The 20,348-nt window shown below is 40.4% G+C and overlaps 1 protein-coding gene and 1 pseudogene across 2 annotated transcripts in view; both read right to left on the bottom strand.

Moving 5' to 3' along the window:
- Positions 1 to 20,348, bottom strand: part of LOC105463567 (RNA polymerase II subunit B) — a 49,664-nt gene that overhangs the window by 15,498 nt on the left and 13,818 nt on the right. For both annotated transcript variants that reach the window (XM_011710751.3, XM_071093417.1), the window contains 11 exons: positions 18,157 to 18,269; positions 17,812 to 18,031; positions 17,269 to 17,427; positions 12,829 to 12,993; positions 10,023 to 10,219; positions 9,757 to 9,876; positions 8,385 to 8,571; positions 4,903 to 5,046; positions 4,519 to 4,658; positions 4,305 to 4,416; positions 72 to 226 (listed from right to left, as the gene is read on the bottom strand). In XM_011710751.3, coding sequence (XP_011709053.1) covers positions 72 to 226; positions 4,305 to 4,416; positions 4,519 to 4,658; positions 4,903 to 5,046; positions 8,385 to 8,571; positions 9,757 to 9,876; positions 10,023 to 10,219; positions 12,829 to 12,993; positions 17,269 to 17,427; positions 17,812 to 18,031; positions 18,157 to 18,269 — 1,712 coding nt within the window. The remainder of the gene's footprint in view (positions 1 to 71; positions 227 to 4,304; positions 4,417 to 4,518; positions 4,659 to 4,902; positions 5,047 to 8,384; positions 8,572 to 9,756; positions 9,877 to 10,022; positions 10,220 to 12,828; positions 12,994 to 17,268; positions 17,428 to 17,811; positions 18,032 to 18,156; positions 18,270 to 20,348) is intronic.
- Positions 18,505 to 18,598, bottom strand: LOC112423466 (small nucleolar RNA U13; annotated as a pseudogene).

Raw genomic sequence — 20,348 nt, 5'->3', positions numbered from 1 at the left:
GGTTAATTTTATGGTATGTAAATTCTATCTCAATTTTTAATACACACATTTTTCTCACTGCATGTTTTTACCTGTAGTTGTTATATTCTCTCTCTTTCAATTGGTCAATATGCCTCTTCTTCAAAAGTAGCTTTTGTTTTTCCACAATCAGAAGTGGTCTGCAAATACGGCCTGCATCTGTATAGATCCGAATCTCCCTCTCTCGAATATCTCTGATCATAGAAACCTATATATAGAAAGAAAAAAGTTCCATGAATTTTTATTTTCTCTTAGTTAAAAATACAATACAAATCCTACTAAATTTCTGGAGCAACCAATTTCTCAAGTAAAATGTGCAAATCTTAGTTTACCATTGTTTAACATATTATAAACTTAGGTAAAAATTTTATGAATCAAAAAATCTAACCTTGGCAATTATAAAGCTGAACAATAATATCTGGTAATAATGTCATGCAAGTTAATGTAGGAAATATTTTTTCAATACCACAAACACTAGTACATGACAATTTCTTATTTTGGCTCTTTGCTGATGACATATATCTCACCCTACAACCTTTCAAAAACCAGCCCTATGTCACTATGCTTTGACCATACTTTCCCAGTCATTAGCCTGACTTCTCACACACACCTATCAGATGTAAGCCTGACTACTCACACCCACCATCAGATAAATGGCTTACAGTCTAGCTATCTAACACAGTGGATAGCCACATGTGACTACTGAGCACTTGAAATGTCACCATTCTGAACTGAGATGTGCTGTTAAGTATAAACCATATAATGGATTTGAAAGACAGCACCAAAACAGGAAAAAAAGAATGTAAAATGGTTTATTAATAATTTTTATATTAATAGAATGTTGATGTAATACTTTGGGATGTATCAAGTCAAATAAAATATGCTATTAGAGACCAGGCGCAATGGCTCATGCCTGTAATCCCAACACTTTGGGAGGCCAATGTGGGCAGATCACCTGAGGTCAGGAGTTTGAGACCAGCCTGGCAAACTTGGTGAAATCCTGTCTCTACTAAAAATACAAAAATTATCTGGGTGTGGTGGCACGCGCTTGTAATCCCAGCTCCTCAGGAGGCTGAGGTAGAAGAATCACTTTAACCTGGGAGGCAGAGGTTGCAGTGAGCTGATATCATGCCACTGCACTCCAACCTGAGTAACAGAGTAAGACCCTGTCTCAAAAAACAAAATAAAACAACAAAACATCAAGTTTTTCTCCAAAATGAAAGAGTCAAAAGACAAGAAAGAGAAAAATGCTCCATGTTCCTAGTCTACTGCCTGTCCTTAGAAAGTAATTTAAGGAGAAAACACTGTGAGCAAAAATATCATGAGTAGTATTCTAAAGTCCAAGAAAGATTCTGCTTTCAAATGCACTGCCTTAAGTTCTTAGAAAACTAACGTTCCTGACAGAATATAGCTCTATGGTCTTTTTTTTTTAAATAAAAACAGGGTCTTGATACGTTGCCCCAGGCTGGTTGGTCCTAAATTCCTAGCTTTAAGCGATCCTCCCACCTCAGCCAGCCAAAGTTACGGGATTACAGGCATGAGCAAGCACACCCGACCACTCTACCTCACCCACCAGGTGTTTTTGTAAACACACTTTTATTAGTTTATGTATTACCTATGGCTGGTTCTCACTACAACAGCAGAGTTAAATACATAACACATACTGTATGATGAACAAAACCGGGGTGTGGTGGCACACACCTTGTGGTCTCAGCCACTTAGGAGACTGAGGTGGGAGGATCGCTGGGGCCCAGAAGGTAGAGGCTGCAATGAACCATGATTGTGCTACTGCATTCCAGCCTGGGTGACAGAGGGACATCCTCTCCAAAAAAAAAAAAAAAAATACAGCCAACCTACTGTATAGCTCCCAACACTTTGGGAAGCCAAGGCAGGAAGGACTGCTTGAGCCCAGGAGTTCAAGACCAGCCGGGCAACATAGTGAGACCCCACCTCTATTAAAAAATACAGAGATAGAGAGAGAAAGAAAGAGACATTTTTTTGAGCTTTCTCTTAGCCTTGCCTGCCCTCAAGTGAATCACTCTCTTCCTGCCTTCAAGCTGTAAATAAGCCTGGGTCAAAATCCAGGGCCAGGCTGGGCTCAGTGGCTCACATCTGTTATCCCAGCACTTTGGGAGGCCAAGGCAGGCAGACGGCTTGAGCCCAGGAGTTCAAGACCAGCCTGGCCACCTATGGCAAAACCCCATCTCTACCAAAAATACAAAAATTGGCTGGGCGCGGTGGCTCATGTCTGTAATCCCAGCACTTTGGGAGGCTGAGGCAGGCGGATCACCTGGGGTCAGGAGTTCGAGACTAGGCTGGCCAACATGGAGAAACCCAGCCTCTACTAAAAATACAAAATTAGCTAGGCATGGTGGCAGGCACCTATAATCCTAGCTACTCAGGAGGCTGAGGCAGGAATTGCCTGAACCTGGGAGGCAGAGGCTGCAGTGAGCTGAGATCATGCCAGTGCACTCCAGCCTGAGCGAAAGAGCGAGACTCTCTCTCAAAAAAATAAAAATAGAAATACAAAAATTAGCCGGGCATGGTGGTACACGTCTGTAATCCCAGCTATTCAGGAGGCTGAGGCATGAGAATTTCTTGAACCTGGGAGACAGAGGTTGCAGTGAGCTAAGATCGCAACACTGCACTCCAGCCTGGGCAACAGAGCCAGACTCTGTCCCCACCCCCGCCCCCCGCCCCAGAAAAAACACTCAGGGCCTGCTGCTGGAAAAGGCCCAGAACCACCAAATTCTCTTCTCTGCTTTGTTAGGTACAAAGAGTAGTTACTGGCTAAGTGTGTTCAGTTTCTCTCCAAAACCACTTTCACCCAAGGTATATAGATTTGGGAAAATTAAAAGCCTGAGCTACATTCCTCAAACAGTATACTAAAACCCTTATTTGGGAGAGTAATAAAGTCCACAATATATTGTAATGATTTTTTTTTAATTATTATTTTATTTTTATTTTTGGAGACAGAGTCTTGCTCTGTCACCCAGGCTGGAGTGTAACAGAGCAATCTCTGCTCATTGCAGCCTCTGCCTCCCAGGTTCAAGCAATTCTCATGCCTCAGCTTCCCGAGTAGCTGGGACTACAGGTGCATGCCACCATGCCTGGTTGATTTTTTTATTTTTAGCAGAGACATGGTTTCACCATGTTGGCCAGGCTGGTCTTGAACTCCTGACCTCAAGTAATCCGCCTGCCTCGGCCTCCCAAAGTGCTGGGATTACAGGCATGAGCTACTAGGCCCGGCCTTATTATAATGATTTTTTAAAAACCCATCCTAATCCCAAAGCACTTCAATATCCTCCAAAATCCTCCAAAATATAAAAGAATCTATTAGCGGTATATCACATTTTATTAATGAATCTCTGAATTCAAAGGATAAATCCCAGATGCTTATTCCCTTTTTAAAAGTATTCTCAGCTTTATAAAAAGATCCCCAAAAGAATTTTTACTTTAAAATATAATTTGAGTTCTAAAATATAATTTAATAATTTAAAATGTGTCAAAATTTTTGGAAGCATGTATCCAAAGATTAAGGCAAGCAATGTTTTTTTTTTTTTGAGACAGAGTCTCGCTCTGTGGCCAGGCTGGAGTGCAGTGGCGTGACCTTGGCTCACTGCAACCTCCGCCTCCTGGGTTCAAGCAATTCTTCTGCTTCAGCTTCCTGAGTAGCTGGGACTATAGGTGCGCATGACCACGCCCAGCTAATTTTTGTATTTTCAGTAGAGACGGGGTTTCACCATGTTGGCCAGAATGGTCTCAATCTCTTGACCTTGTGATCCGCCCTCCTCAGCCTCCCAAAGTGCTGGGATTACAGGCATAAGCCACCATGCCCAGGCTTTTTTTTATTTTTTGAGACAGAGTCCCACTCTGTCACCCAGGCTGGAGTACAGTGGCGCGATCTCACCTCACTGTAACCCCCACCTCCTGGGTTCAAGTGATTCTCCTGTCTCAGCCTCCCCAGTAGCTGCGATTACAGGCCCGTGCCACCATGCCTGACTAATTGTTGTATTTTTAGTAGAGATGAGGTTTCACCATATTGGCCAGGCTGTGCTTGAACTCCTGACCTCAGGTGATCTACCTGCCTCAGCCTCCCAAAGTGCTGGGATTACAGGCATGAGCCACTGTGCCCGGCCTAGCAATAACTTATAATTAAATTTACACTTTACAGTTCAAGGAAATAAAGTTCAAAGAAAAGATGCCAATGCAAAGATAACTTTCACTAGTCGTATGCCTTGTTTAAAAATCTCACAGACCACACCCTCTTAACTAAAGATTCTTACTTCAGACACAATGATGTCCATCTGACGTCGCAATTTCCTTAGGGTGTTCATAAGTTGTTCAGGATCTTTATGTATTCCAACCCAGCAGCCATTAACAAAAATCTTGGTTGCACTACAAAAGAAAAAGCAAAAGCATTTTATGCTTAACAATTCTATACCAAGCAACAACTAAAGATTAACCACAGTTTAAAAAGCTAATTCCATCTATACACACTCAGCAATAGCTGCAGGAGAAATTTCTTCTAAGTTTTCCATACTCCATTCTTCTAAAAATTCCAGAATTGGAGATGGTTGAGATCCAACTGAAATATATGCCATCAACGCTAAATTCTTCACAAGTCCTACAGCATGGCCCTAAAAAATAAACCAAGTATTAGTCATTCTGATTTTGCATGCCTATCAGACTTCTTTTCCATAAACATTTTTCCTTCAATGTGATTTCAAGATTTATTCTTACTTTCTAAGAATACAATTATTAAAAAAATCTTATTTCTAAACCACTCTGCATAATTTTTTAAACATCTACTTCTAAAAGCAATTATGCCCTACATAATTACTCACTGACTTTTTGTCCTGAATATAAATTCTAATGTATTACCTCTGGGGTCTCGGCAGGACACACCATCCCCCACAACGTATTATGCAACTGTCTTGGTTTTGCTAGCTTGCCATCTCTACCAATAGGAGAATTTAAACGACGCAGGTGAGAAAGAGTAGATGCAAAAGTCAGGCGGTTTAATACCTAGAAAAAAATAGCCAATCTTTAAAGTCTGGACATTTCTGTGATTCATAGTATTACACTGAGGCAAAGTCAAGTTTTACACATAATCTACTGAGTATCAAACTGTTCCCCATTTCTCTATTCTTTCCCTGAATAATGTTGTTTAACACCTTAACTCACCTGCCACTTGCAGCAGGGATGGCAAATACATTCTAACATACCACATAAACATTCTGTGTATGGTCTCCAAACAAACACTAGGACATTAGTTTCATGAAGGCAGGGAATTTTTTAAAATTGTTTTATTCTCTGTTGTATCCCAGCACCTAAAACAGTACTTGGCATTCATTAGATATTCAATAAGTGTTAAGTTAAATTCTACCAACTCACACTCCTTTGATCATAGCAGACATCACTAATTCATCTCATTACTTTTTCCAGACTGAGGCCTCTGAATCTAATAGAAAAATGCAAACATCCATTACCAATACTTACAGGATACTAACCAAGATGTTATTTATAAATAAGATAATATTTAGGGCAACATAAAGCAGACAACTCAAGCTCTGTATTATTAATTATTTATAAATCTCCATCTTCCCCTAGTCCTTAAATAACTCAAACCTCCTTCCTCTTTCCTAAGTCTTCTGTCATGGATAAGCAGCATCACCTTTCTCTCAATCTGGAAGTCTCAAAATCATTTTTGTCTACAAGTTCCTCCTTCCACACATCTATAAACATACCCTGTCAATTCTATTTTCAAATTTTCTAAAAAACCTAGCCCCTCCCTTCCCAATGTCACAGTAATAGACCAGCCCATTTCCCCTCATCTATACTACGTCCATCAGCTCTGCCTGGTTCCCTCCAATCCCTGCCTGGTTCCCTCTAATCTACCTTCCTCACTTGCCAGAATTATTAAACACTTACCCACTTAAAAATTAAACAGCCACTGGCTACTGAAGAGCACAACACTGAAGTCCTCCTCAATGAAGCCCCAAAAACGACCTTCCCTTTAGTCTCCTTACACTCCTGTACTCAACTGACATCACCACACACCCTCACCTCCATGCCTTTGACCATGCTATTGCCACAGAATGAAATGCCCTTCTCCACTCTGCTCTGCCTGGTAAAATGATACCACCTCTACAAAGCCATCTGACCCACCTCCAGGAAGAACTATTCTCTTTTCTGTACTCATTGGAGTTTTCAACCATTCAACGAAATCAATCACAAAGTCTTATGAAACTTACTTCCTAAATATTTCTAAAATTTACTCTCCATCTCTATAAAACTGCTCTAGTCCAGTCCCTAATTATTTCTCACCCCAGGCTGTTGCAACAATCTTCCTGCCACCAACCTTGCCCTTCTCAAGTCTTTTCTCCACACTGCCAATTACTGTGAATCTGTCCGAAAGAACAAAAATGACCACGTCACTCCTCTTCATGAGCTGGTTCCCATCCTCCTAAGCCTCCACTTTGATTTGAAAACCCAGAACTGCTCTAGCTCCCACGACAGACACACATTCCTTCCTCCCTCTATCTCTTAACTCAGAATATTAAGAAGTTCTCTAAGCTCTCTTATGAGCTGCTGGTTCTACCTACCTGGCAACTTGGGGCGTTTTCCAATTACTCTTCAAGATTCAGTTCAGGTGTTACCTCCCAAACAAGGACTTCTTTTCACCTTCTGAGGCTGTGCTAAGTACCTTTCTCCAGCATTCCCACAGAGCAGTAGTGCACATCTCTTATCAAAATAGTTACCATGCCATGTTATAATTATCTGTTTACATCTATCTACAAGCATAGGCTGTGAACTACTGAAGATCAGGATCACTGCATCTCCAGCATGTGGCAGAGTGCCTGGCACATCACAGGTCCCAATAACAATTCCTTGAACTTGGCCAGGCGCAGTGGCTCACGCCTGTAATCCCAGCACTTTAGGAGGCCGAGGTGGGCGGATCACAAGGTCAGGAGATCGAGACCATCCTGGCTAACACGGTGAAACCCCGTCTCTACTAAAAATACAAAAAATTAGCCAGGCGTGGTGGCACGCACCTGTAGTCCCAGCTACTCGGGAGGCTGAGGCAGGAAAATGTCATAAACCCGAGAGGTAGAGTTTGCAGTAAGCGGAGATCGCCACTGCACTCCAGCCTGGGTGAGAGAGCAAGATTCTGTCTCAAAAAAAAAAAAATTCTTTGCACTGAATTTGCAATGTGGCATTTGTCATAACACAGCACAGGGCATAGTGAGCTACACATGAATGAATCTGTTTCCTCTGCTAGATGCTGATGAGCTCCCTGAGGCTGAGATAGCATCTCATTCACGTATGTGAACTCAGTATCACAAATATCAAATATACCCAATAAATCCTTACTGAATTAAAAGGAATTTAAATATTAACTTTGCTATCAGCAGCCCCTCAAAATTTCTTAGAGCATCCAGATTTCTAGGAAAAAGGAGCTTGAAATTGGTGTCCGAATGCCAAATCAATCAGGTGATACTGGTATAGGCTAGTTTAAACAAGGAAAGGAAGGGGAGATACCCCTAAAAATGGCATAAAGTACATTATAGATTTTCAATCATCTATGAAAAGCAAATACAAAAAATTAAAATGCCTAGTGAGACACTCTTGGAAAAGCTTTTCTCCATTACTCCATCTGAGAATAGCTACTGTAGTCACTATATATGCAACAGACCAACATATAGAAACCAGTGTCAGAAGTACTGTATTTTCCAACAAAGGAGGGCGATGACCATTTATTCTCTGGGTTAGCTTCTAACATGGAGCTTTTAAGACATAACAATTTCACGAACATGGACGGTCTCACCCACTAAGTAGCTACTCTAATTTCTTAATTATTTTAAAACTGCAAGCCAAAAATCTATCTTAGTAATGCTAATAGTTAATTTAAGAAAATTTCATGTTCATAATTCAAAAGTCTCCTTAAGTTTTTTGTTGTCTCACTCTTTTCGCCCAGGCTGGAGTGCAGTGGCACGATTTCAGCTCACTGCAACCTCCGCCTCCTGGGTACAAGCGATTCTCCTGCCTCAGTTTCTCAAACAGAGTAGTTGGGATTACAGTCACCCACCACCAAGCCCAGCTAATTTTTGTATATTTAGTAGAGACAGGGTCTCGCCATGTTGGCCAGGTTGGTCTCAAACTCCTGACCTCAGGTGATCCAGGCCGCCTTGGCCTCCCAAAGTGCTGGAATTACAGGCGTGAGCCACCGCCCCCGGCACCCAGTAGTTTTACATTTGATCAAGTAAGAAAAGCAAAATAATTTACATTCAACAAACAAAAGAATCTACCAGTCCTATAAACATGTTTCCTATTGAACCTGTAGTCATAGTTGGCACACTTACCTGAGATACTCCAGCTCTGGCTTGATGAGCTTTCTTTTGATCACCCCAGTTTCCAGTAGCTAAAGAGTATTTTAGGCCATCAGATATGATCCGTGTTTTAATTGCCAACTCCAAGTTAAAATCCTTTCCTCGATCAATGAATTTCTGTGCATAGATCCGCACTTCTTTAAGCAAATTCTTAAACATACTGCCAAATAAAATGATATTATTTTAAACATGTAGAGGTCTACAACATATATTCTCAACAGGAGCAATATTGCAAAAAAAAAAAAAAATGTGAGTATTTTGCAATATTGCAAAAAAAAATGTGAGTAAAAAAATATGTGAGTAGAAAAAAAGTATGGGGAAGGTGAGCAAAAATTGTTTGGGCAGAGTGAAAGTTCTTGCTCTTTTATGTTGCTCTTTTATGTCTCAAGCACAGATATACGCATAGTACATGAACATACATGGCAGGGGAGCAATTACACAAAAATGTCAAAGAGGCGGGGCGTGGTGGCTCACATCTGTAATCCCAGCACTTTGGGAAGCTGAGGCAGGTAGATCACCTGAGGTCAGGAGTTTGAGGCCAGCCTGGCCAATATGGAGAAACACCGTCTCTACTAAAAATACAAAAATTAGCCGGGTTTGATGGCACATGCCTGTAGTCTCAGCTACTCGGGAGGCTGAGACAGGAGAATCGCTTGAACCTAGGAGGCAGAGGTTGCAGTGAGTCCAGATCGTGCCACTGCACTCCAACCTGGACAACACAAGCGAAATTCCATCTCAAAAAACAGAAATGTTAAAAGAGGCTCCTTAGTGGAGTAATAACAAAAAAAGGTTGAAAAACACTAACCTATAACATACTAAATAACAAAACACGTGCAAAACACTGCTAATGTTATCCTTTTTGTACTGTCTACATATTTCATTTTTAAAAATAACTTTTTTCCAATTATAGAAAATATGGGAAATATAAAAACATCAAGAATAGAATTAAAAACTGCACATAATATCAATACCGTGAGACAATCACTGATAGTATTTTTATATATTTCTCTCCAGCTTTTGTATATATGTGTACAAAGCGGGACAAAATCCAATATTAGCCCTTAGGGAAACCAAGGCAATCATTCAGCTTTCTCAAACATCTTACAAAGCTACCAGAGGAATAAAGAAAATATAAACATGTAATATATTGTCCTCATAAACCTGGCTTTCCTAGACATGAACCAAAACTAAATCTGAGCAAGTAGCAATAAGAATGTAGCTAACTTCATAAGTACCCAACGTGGGTGCCAACACAGTTTAGCCTGGCCATGTGCAATGATTGACCTAAAGTGAAATAAATCTCCCTACTTTAACGACTTCATTCTGTCATTCTATAATTCCTTACCCTCTAAATAAGAATGCCAGCAGCGGCCCAGCAAGATCCAATCTCTTGTTTCCATAGTGATCTCTGTCATCTAGTTCTCTTCTACCCAAAGCTGCCAGAAGTAACCTATGCACCATATATCTTAGAAAAAGAAAAGAAAAAAGAAAGGAAAACAGTGTTAGGCTTTTCTTGATTTATATGTTAAAAACATCATTTTTGACTTTAAGAAAAACCTTTATCTCAACTATATCTTGATAAAGAACTTAAAACAATGAAACTTAACATACCCCAAGAAATAGGCTTTTTTGGTCTCACAAAAATCACTGACACCAACATGAGGGAGCATTTCTTTTTGTAAAACTTCCTTGGCATATTTAATTCTTTTCTCTTTAGTAACACCAGGCTTTGCCCCTCTCGAACCAATGAAATTTAGTGCAACATTCTGTTCTTGGATGACAAAAGCTTCATCGAGAGAAGGTTTAACCTATCAGACAATTTAAATAAAGGTTATTTTCAAATTCATGTTGTTACCTTAAAATGAGTAAACTGTCACTTAGTTTATAACATACCAAGTGTCCCTACGAACCTAATAAAATGTGAATATTTTTAGAAAATCAAGGAATCACAAATTCTTAGCAGACCCCTCAGAGATCTAGAGATCTCTGACAAAATCCACTCATCAGCACAGGCATTACACTTTCTAGAAAAATACAAATAATTCCATTATAAAAAGAGTAGTACATGGCCGGGAGCAGTGGCTCATGCCTGTAATCCCAGCACTTTAAGAGGCTGAGGTGGGCAGATAGCTTAAGTCCAGGAGTTTGCGACTAGTCTGGGCAACGTGGTGAAACCCCATCTCAGCTAAAAATACAAAAATCAGCCGCCGCAGTGGCACAGGCCTGTAGTCCCAGCTACACAGGAGGCTAAAGTGAGAGAATCGTTTGAACCCTGGAGGCAGAGGTTTCAATGAGCCGAGATAGTACCACTGTACTCCAGCCTGGGTGACAGAGTGAGACACTGTCTCAAAAGGAAAAAAAAAGAGTGGTGCATTTCTTTTTTACGTTTTACCAATGGCAAAATAAAGTTCCAGATATCTAAAACCAATTTACAGAAGTTTCATAGTCAAATTAAAGTTTACTGAACTACAAATGCTTAATGTGCCAGACTGTTTTCAGTTTTGGTATTTAAAAATGTTTGGCCCGGGTCGGGTGGGGCTCACTCCTATAATCCTAGCACTTTGGAAGGCCAAAACAGGAGGATGGCTTGAGCCCAGGAGTTCGAGACCATCCTGGGAAAGAAAATGAGAACCTAAATCTACAAAAGAAAACTAAATTTTTATCCAGTATGTACTTCGGATGTAAAAAAAAAAAAAAAAAAAAAAAAAAAAAGATTTGCCGGGCCTGGAGGCTCACGCCTATAATCTATCCCAGCACTTTGGGAGGCCGAGGCGGGCAGATCACAAGGTCAGGAGTTCAAGACCAGCCTGGCCAACACAGTGAAACCCTGTCTCTACTAAAAATACAAAAATTAGCCAGGCATGGTGGCACGTGCCTGTAGTCCCAACTACTTGGGAGGCTGAGGCAGGAGAATCGCTTGAACCCGGGAGGTGGAAGTTGCAGTGAGCTGAGATTACACCAATGCACTCCAGCCTAGGCGACAAAGTAAGATCTTGTCTCCAATAAAAAAAGGCCAAGGAAGGATTATAAAAGACTAAAAAGACACACAATCAAAATGTGACATATGATTCTGAATTGGACTCTGAACTATATAAGATATTGAACTTAAATTACTATATACTATTAATGTATAGACCTTATTACTTAATAGTTTTCAATATTATCAGGACAACTGACAAAAATCTGAGTAAGATCTGTACATTACCAGTATTGTTGTAATCCCATCACTTTGGGAGGCCAAGGTGGGCAGATCACCTGAGGTCAGGAGTTTGAGACCAGCCTGGCCAACACAGTGAAACCCCATCTCTACTAAAAATACAAAAATTAGCTGGGAGTGGTGGCGCATGCCTATAGTCCCAGTCACTTGGGAGGCTGAGGCAGGAGAATCGTTTGAATCCGGGAGGCGGAGGTTGTGGTGAGCCAAGATCACACCACTGCACTCCAGGCTGGGCAACAGACTGAGACTCCATCTCAAAAAAAACAAAACAAACAACAACAACAACAAAAACAGTACTGTATCTAAGTAAAATTTTCTCATTTAAATAATTATACTATGATTATGTAAGTGAATGTATTGATTATTAGGAAATATACACTGAAGTCTTTAGGAGTAAGAGGCTATTGCCTATAACTTACTCTCCAATGGTCCAGAAAAAAAAATGTGTTATATATAGAAAGAATGAATGATAAAGCAAATGTGACAAAAGTAACAACTGGTGAATCTGAGTGAAGAGCATATAAGAATTCTCTATATAATTCTTGCAACTTTTATTTTTTATTTTGAGACAAGGTCTTACCCTGTTGCCCAGGCTGGAGTGGGGAGGCATGATTAGGGCTCACTGCAGCCTCCACCTCCTGGGCTCAAGCAATCTTCCCACCTCAGCCTCCCCAGTAGCTGGGACTACAGGTACATGCCACCATGACAGGTTAACCTTTTGTATTTTTTGTAGAGACAGGTCTCCCTATGTTGCCCAGGCTGGTCTCGAACTCCTGGACTCAAGTGATCCTCCCACCTTGGCCTCCCAAAGGCTGGGATTATGCTTGGCCTTTTCGTAACTTTTCTGTAAGTCTGAAATTATTTCAAAATGAAAAGTTAAACAACACGTATCAACTACTCATTTTCCCTTTTTACTAAATTGCACCAAGCTGGTGTGCTTCTGCAAGCTTCCTTACCACTGTTTCTTCTTGCTGTTGTCATTAACTCCAGCTGCCTCTGGTTTTCATGTCTATTTTACACCAAACTGTCAGAAAAGAGGCCCAGGCAGGGCTGAAAGCTTTTACCACACAGTAAATGGCATGAGATTTGTGACAGCTAAATTACTCTTCAGAACAGCTTTCTACTATTTTAAGGTTAGCAACAATCAGTAACTCTAAATCTCTTATAAAGCTCTGTGAATACATTTTGCTTTCACATTACCATTTCCATCATCTCTGGATCTTCAAAATCATAAATAATATGTTCTAAAATATCTCTGTCAGACACAAAACCTAATGCTCTGAACACAATAATGATGGGAACTTCTTGCTTGATATATGGTAGAGTTGCCACAATGCGCTGACCAATAGCACTCTTTTTTGCACCCTAGAAAAATAAACTATCATTAGAACATGAATACACAAAAGCTCACAGCAATAGAAAAACATCAAGAGAACTATTTAATATATATATGTATTCTTTGTGCATATTTCAAAAGAAGTATGCCTCCCAATACTGTGAGGAACCTGCTATGAATGCATTTCAAAACCACTGAAACAAGTGTACTAATTTTTTTACACACAGGCTGGTCACAGACCTGGAGAACTTCCGTTCTCTCCTATCTGCCTGCCAAGATTCTCTCAGAATTACTCAATACTGTATTTGGAAATCACTTCTGGCTGCAAAAAAATATGAATACTGATTCCTCACCCTCCCCAACCTATCCCCCCTCCAAAAAAAATTAAACCTGTGGAAGAAAGAAATATATAAGAGGTAAAAAAAGGGACAATATGGATAGACAAATATGGAAAAAAAGCTAAGCACACAATGAAAAATAAACATTAAATCAGAGCTGGTCTGTGAGGCATTTCCTTGTTTCAATGTTTCAAAACTAATAGCCCTTTCACACAGCTTCTTTTTTCCAATTTCTCCCTCTTTAATTGTACACACCTAAAAAACCAATTAGAAGTTACTAACCTATGACACACCTGATTTCTCAGTTTTAATCATATTTGTTTGCTTCAATATCAATTTCACTCTATCTTCCCTTGGCCTCACAACCCTACATTATTATAATCCCTCTAATAACTTCCGTCATCTTCCTCCTCCCACCTCAGGCCTCCTTCAGAACTCCTCTCATGGGCATGTTCAGTAACAGCTTTTCATAAATGACACCCAAATCTTCATCTTGATCTTTTTCCTGTACCCTCAGCCCCCATATCTCCAATTGCCAATTCGTTGTTTCTATGTGGACATCAATTATTCCATTTAGTCTATTATTTGTTTCATCATGGATCTTATTTCAGAACAAGCAGAACATTAAAAAATAATATAGCTGGGCATAGTGGCTCATGCATGTAATCCCGGCACTTTGGGAGGCCAAGGTGGGAGGATTGCCTGAGCCCAGCATTTCAAGACCAGCCTGGGCAACATAGTGGGACCTCATCTCTATAAATATTTTTAAAATTTTAGGCCGGGCACGATGGCTCACAGGCTGGGTGCAGTGGCTCACACCTGTAATCCCAGCACTTTGGAAGGCCAAGGCGGGCAGATCACCAGAGGCTGGGAGTTCGAGATCAGCCTGGCTAACATGGTGAAACCCCGTCTCTACTAAATATACAAAATTAGCTGGGCATGGTGGCACACACCTGTAATCCCAGCTACTCAGCAGGCTGAGGCAGGAGAATCGCTTGAACCTGGGAGGCGGAGGTTTCAGTGAGCTGGGATCGAGCCACTGCACTCCAGACTTGGTCTCCAAAAAAAAAATTTTTTTTAAAGAAAAAAATCATAATGTCTACAACATGCACTCCCCAAAAATCTTATCTAAAACTGAACTTATTATATTCTCTCCTAAATCAATTACTCGAAGTTCACCACTCTCCTGGAACCTCAGAATACAAACCATAGTATCTTAACTGACTCATCCTTTTATCTTATCAAACTCACCATCAAATCCAGATCATTTTCCATTCTCTGCCTCCAATTAATTCATTTTGTTCAGAGTTGCCATGATAGTCTCCCTAATATACTGTTTGTGTCTTGGCCCTCCATCATCCAGGCCGATGCCTCTCAACAAAGAATGCACATCACAATCACCTGGGGACCTCTTTCAAATACTTGTACCTGGGCCCCATTCCAGCCCCATTCCCACCATTGAACTTGGAAGAGTCGTAGGTTATTGATGTGAACCTTTAGTTAAGATCCACTAATCCAGATCCACCCTAATCACCTACTTGTCATTCACTATTCAACATACTCCATTCAGCTCAATCAGAGTTATCTTCCAGTGATTCTCCAAACACTCATCCCCACTCTCCTCTAATAAGAAAGTCCTTCCAGTTTCTCTCTGCTTATATAACTCCACACCATCTTTCAAAGTGTAAGTCAAGTCCACTCTTCTCTATTAAGTTTCATGAACAGGTCAGGGGCAGTGGCTCATGCCAGCACTTTGGAAGGCCAAGACAGGCGCGTCACTTGAGCTCAGGAGTTCGAGACCAACCTAAGCAACATAGTGAAACCCTGTCTCTACTAAAAATACAAAAATTAGCCAGGTGTGGTGGGACAGGCCTATAATCTAACTACTTGGGAGGCTGAGGCACGAGAATCACTTGAGCCAGGAGGTGGAGGTTGCACTGAGCCAAGATCGTGCCACTGCACTCCAGCCTAGGCAACAGAGTGAGACTCTGTCTCAAAACAAACAAACAAAACAAAAAAAAAAGTTGCATGGACCACACCATACTAGTATCTCATTCTCCTCCAAATTTCTATAAAACTAATATATGTAATAGGTGTCATTTGGCCTCTGCACTGTGTTACTATCATTTAATGCCTAAAGCTTGTATTCCCAAAAAACCATTACTTTCTGTTTTTTCTTTCTTTTTTTTTTTTTTTTTTTGAGACAGGGTCTGGCTCTGTCACCCATGCTGGAGTGCAGTGGCGCCAATCTGGGCTCACTGCAACCTCAGCACTCAAGCTATCTTCCCACCTCAGTTTCTTGAATAACTGGGACTACAGGCGCCTGCCACCACATCCAGCTAATTTTGGGGTTTTTGTTGTTGTTTGGCTAGAGAAAGTGTTTTGCCATGTTGCCCAAGCTGGTCTCACATCCCGGGCTCAAGCAATCCACCCACCTCAGCCTCCCAAAGTGCTGGGATTACAGGCATGAGCCACCACACCTGGCCACCTTCTCAATAAGGATTGTGTGTTTTGATGATCTCTTACAATACCCAGCAATGTTGTGCACAGGGGAAGAATGCTTACCTTACAAATTTTATTTTTTACAAATAAAATATTATTAAAAACATGCTAAGTACCCTAATTTCATTAAGTACCCTAGTATCATTATACATTGTATACATGTATCAAAACATCACACTGCATCCCACACATGCATAATTATTAAATTAAATTGAAAATAAAGCTTTTTAAAAAAATTACAAAAAACAAATGGAAACACCAGTTACCAAAAACCATTCACAAATAAAAACCATTTTAATTATTTAAAACTCCTGGCCAGGCACGGTAGCTCATGCTTGTAATCCCAGGACTTTGGGAGGCCAAGGAGGGCAGATCACAAGGTCAGGAGATCGAGACCATCCTGAACCAACATGGTGAAACCCTATCTCTTCTAAAAAACACGAAAAATTAGCCGGGTGTGGTGGTGTGCGCCTGTAGTCACAGCTACTCAGGAGGCTGAGGCAGGGGAATGACTTGAACTAGGGAGGCGTAGGTTGCAGTGAGCTAAGCTCATGTCACTGCACTGCAGCCTGGCGACAGGGCAAGACTGTCTCAAAGAAAAAAGAAAACAGATATGTATACGTATACATACACACATACACACACACACACACACACACGAACTGAAATAGAGGTTTTCCAAGATAGCTGTAAAGATTACATCAAGCAATCTGAGTAACAGAATTGGCATACAGCAAATATTTAAGAACTGCTAGCTACTACTAGATTCCATTATTATAAGCAACCTATGCTTATAACTATACCAGTGGTCTGCAACTTCTAAGCTGGTACCCAGTGATTCCTGCCTCCTACTATTGCCCTTGTAATATCCTCCTCACAGTGTGAGCTGGACATACTGACTTGCAACTAACAAAAAGAACATGGCAAAAATGACAGAATGTTGCTACAACTTTAAAGTTATAAAAGACTGATTTCTACCTTGCTCGTTCTCTCTCTCTCTATAGCTCTTTTTGCTTACTCTCTCTAAAGAAGCAAGCTGCTCTGCTGCTGTCAGCTGCTATACGCAGAGGTCCACATGGCAAGGAACTAAGAAAGGCTTCCAGCCGACAGCGCGCAAAAACCTGAGACTCAGTCCAATAGTCAATCAAGAACTAAATCCTGCAGACAACCATGTGAATGGCTCTTGAGATGACGGCAGCCCAGGGAAACATCTGATTGCAGCCTTGTGAGAGATGCTTGGCCAAAAGACTCAGCTAAGCAGCACCCAGATTCCTGACTCACAGAAGCCGTGAGATGATAAATGTTGCTGGAAGAGTAATTTGTCACACAGCGATAGGTAAACGATACAATACATAACAACAATATTGCTCCAGAAAAGCTTTTTTGGACCGAGAATGCAGTCTAGTGAATTTTAAAACAAGGCACAAAGGAATAAACCCAAATAACATCATATCCAGTCCATACCTGTCCTCCTCTTGCCAGCATGCTAACCCATATAGTACTGGTGGGTCGCGAAGAATTCTCCAGACATGACCTACACTCTCCTGTGTAGGCATATTTAGAGTCCTTTTTGGCAAACACATAAACTGTGTTTGTTGCCATTTTCTCTTGGGCAATCAGAACCTATTTGGACAATAAGAAGGTTATAGCCATAAAATCCAAAAGGTCACTGAAGAGAAAAGAGAGTAAAATCTGCATCTTAATTTAATCTGATCATATAGGCTCACTGAAATATTTAATTCTTCAACTTTAAAAACTCCATTTTGCATAAACACTTCATAGAAATACATAAGCTCCAAAACCGACTGAAACTGACCAAATTTCCAGTGCATATTATATACAACTAAATAAAGTTTTGCTTTATATAAGTTTAGCTGTCATACCCTAAATAAGCCAACTGTCACTGCCAGGTTATCCTGCATGAAAATCTTTTTTTTTTTTTTTATTTCAACTTTAAACTAAATTTTAACTACGATTTTGTCATTTTTTAAAATAATGTTACTATACCTTTTCTGATCCATTAATAATGAAATAGCCACCAGGATCCAAAGGGCATTCATTTAACTCACAAAGATCACGATCTGTCAAGCCATTCAAAAGGCAGTAAGTTGACCGCAACATAATTGGAATTTTTCCTATAAAAGTTTTCTGATGCTGAGTCTGAAGTTGTTCTTCACCTTCTTTAATGACTGTTTTTGTTATATCAACATAAAGCGGAGCAGAATACCTTTGAAGATAAAAGTAGATCACACTTAAGCAATAGGTTATCTGTTAAACCCTCAAGTGGTTAAAATTACATTTTCAGAATTCTATTTCAGTATCTGCTGCTGACAAGGAAAACTTTTTTCTTACGTGAGATTTCTTAATCTAGCTTCATTGGGCATCATTGGTGAAGGAGCACCATCTCTTTCCCAGTGGGTAGGCTTGGAAAGATAAATTTGTTCAAACTTCAGCAAATATCTTGGCTGAAATTAAACAAAAAAACATGAAAAGAGTAAATAATTTTTTCCATAAAAGTTTTAATGATTCCATTTTAATTGACATTAACATTTTAAGTAGAAGCAGCTCTACAAACTGGCAAAATTAATCCATTTTACTGAAATGGGGACTTCTCAAAGTCAATATCCATACCGCACAGATGTCAAGTTTTAAACCATATCACTTTCTCTTTTTTCCTCTTTTCTTAAAAATTTATTTTCACATTAGACAGGTAATGTGCTAACAAGGTTTGTAACAAGGTTTAAGGAAGGCACATCTCACACCTAATCATCACACTTATCAACTACAAAAGGATCTGCTAATTGCTTTCTTAAGGCAGAAGACAAAAAGAGACTTAATATACTAAAAGTAAACAAAGACTGTACACATCATGTGCTGAGTTTATATCAGTTAAAATGGATTTACATTAATGATCTACATAGTTTCTTGTGCCCTCTCCTTGGTAAGCGTCATCAAAAATACAAAGTGACCAGAGAACAAAGATAGCAAATCCAGACAACTAGAACTGTGCTCTAATCTAATCAATAGAACATTTTTAAAAATAAACCTAACTGTTCAATTAAACATACAAATTAATCTGTCAAACAAGTAAACAAAAGAAAAAAATTTTATTTTAAAAAACACAAAAAATATCCTAAACATTCTATATAAAGGGCTGAGAACTTCCAACCCCGGCTGGAATATAGCTTAGTCCATAGCAAAAAAAGAAATTTTTCAATTAAACATTCACTTGCTGCCTAATAAAACAAGATCCATGAGGACAACTTTCTACACATAAATGGATAGTGTACTTTTCTCTAAATCAAGTCTCAGAGAAGAAAATAGAACTGAGCAGATGTTTTACTAATGATTAATTATTGATACTCAAGTCTCCCAAGCTGGGGTAGACAAAGGGCAAAGAGAGCAGTGGTGATAATGAACCAAAGGGAAGCCAACCCTCTACTCCTTATCTGTGCCATCATCTAGTCTAGGTTATCTTAATCATAGGCTATTCTGATTTTTATCTCCTCCAGCCTCTTTTGTTTTGTTTTGTTTGAGATAGGGTCTCACTCTGTCACCCAGGCTGGAGTGCAGTGGTGTGATCTAGGGTCACTGCAGCCTCCGCCTCCTGGGTTCAAGTGATTCCCCTGCCTCAGCCTCCCGAGTAGCTGGGACTACAGGCGCGCGCCACCAGACCCAGTTAATTTTTGTATTTTTTTGGTAGAGATGGGGTTTCACCATGCTGGCCAGGACGGTCTCGAACTCCTGGCCTCAAGAGATCTTCCTGCCTAGGCCTCCCAAAGTGCTGGGATTACAGGCGTGAGCCACTGCACCAGGCCTCCTCTAGCCTCTTTCTATTCCAAGTAAGCATCGCTTTCGAAAGTAACTTTTCTAAAATAATGCTTTATGTATATTCTTTGACAGTCTCTCAGTAATTCCTCATAACATCCAATGACATTCAAAGCTTTCGACAACCGGGTTCCATCTTATCTTCCTAATGCCTAGTAAAAATGGATAAGCCCTGTAATTCCAGCACTTTGGGAGGCGGAGGCAGGCAGATCATGAGGTCGGGAGATCGAGACCATCCTGGCTAACACCGCGAAACCCTGTCTCTACTAAAAATACAAAAAAATTAGCCGGGCGTGGTGGCAGGCGCCTGCAGTCCCAGCTACTCGGAAAGTTGAGGCAGGAGAATGGCGTGAACCCGTAAGGTGGAGCTTGCAGTGAGCCAAGATCGCGGCACTGCACTCTAGTCTGGGCAATACGGCCAGACTCCGCCTCAAAAAAAAAAAAAAAATAGATAAGCCAAAATCACATACTGATCATTGTGGTCCCCATCCCATCCCCAGCCTAAATATACCAGGTATTTTCTTTTTCTTTCTTTCTTTTTTTTTTTTTTTTTTTTTTTGAGACAGCGTCTCGCCCTGTCACCCAAGCTGGAGTGCAGTGGCTGCGATCTCAACTCGCTGCAACCTCCGTCTCCCACGTTCAAGCAATTCTCCTGTCTCAGCCTCCCGAGTAGCTGGGACTACAGGTGCCGACCACCACGCCTGGCTAATTTTTGT

The sequence above is a fragment of the Macaca nemestrina genome, chromosome 3 (assembly GCF_043159975.1).
Source record: "Macaca nemestrina isolate mMacNem1 chromosome 3, mMacNem.hap1, whole genome shotgun sequence".
NCBI classification, from domain to species: Eukaryota; Metazoa; Chordata; class Mammalia; order Primates; family Cercopithecidae; genus Macaca; species Macaca nemestrina.
The sequence above is the reverse complement of the archived record's forward strand: the minus strand, read 5'-3'. Positions and strand labels throughout refer to the sequence as shown.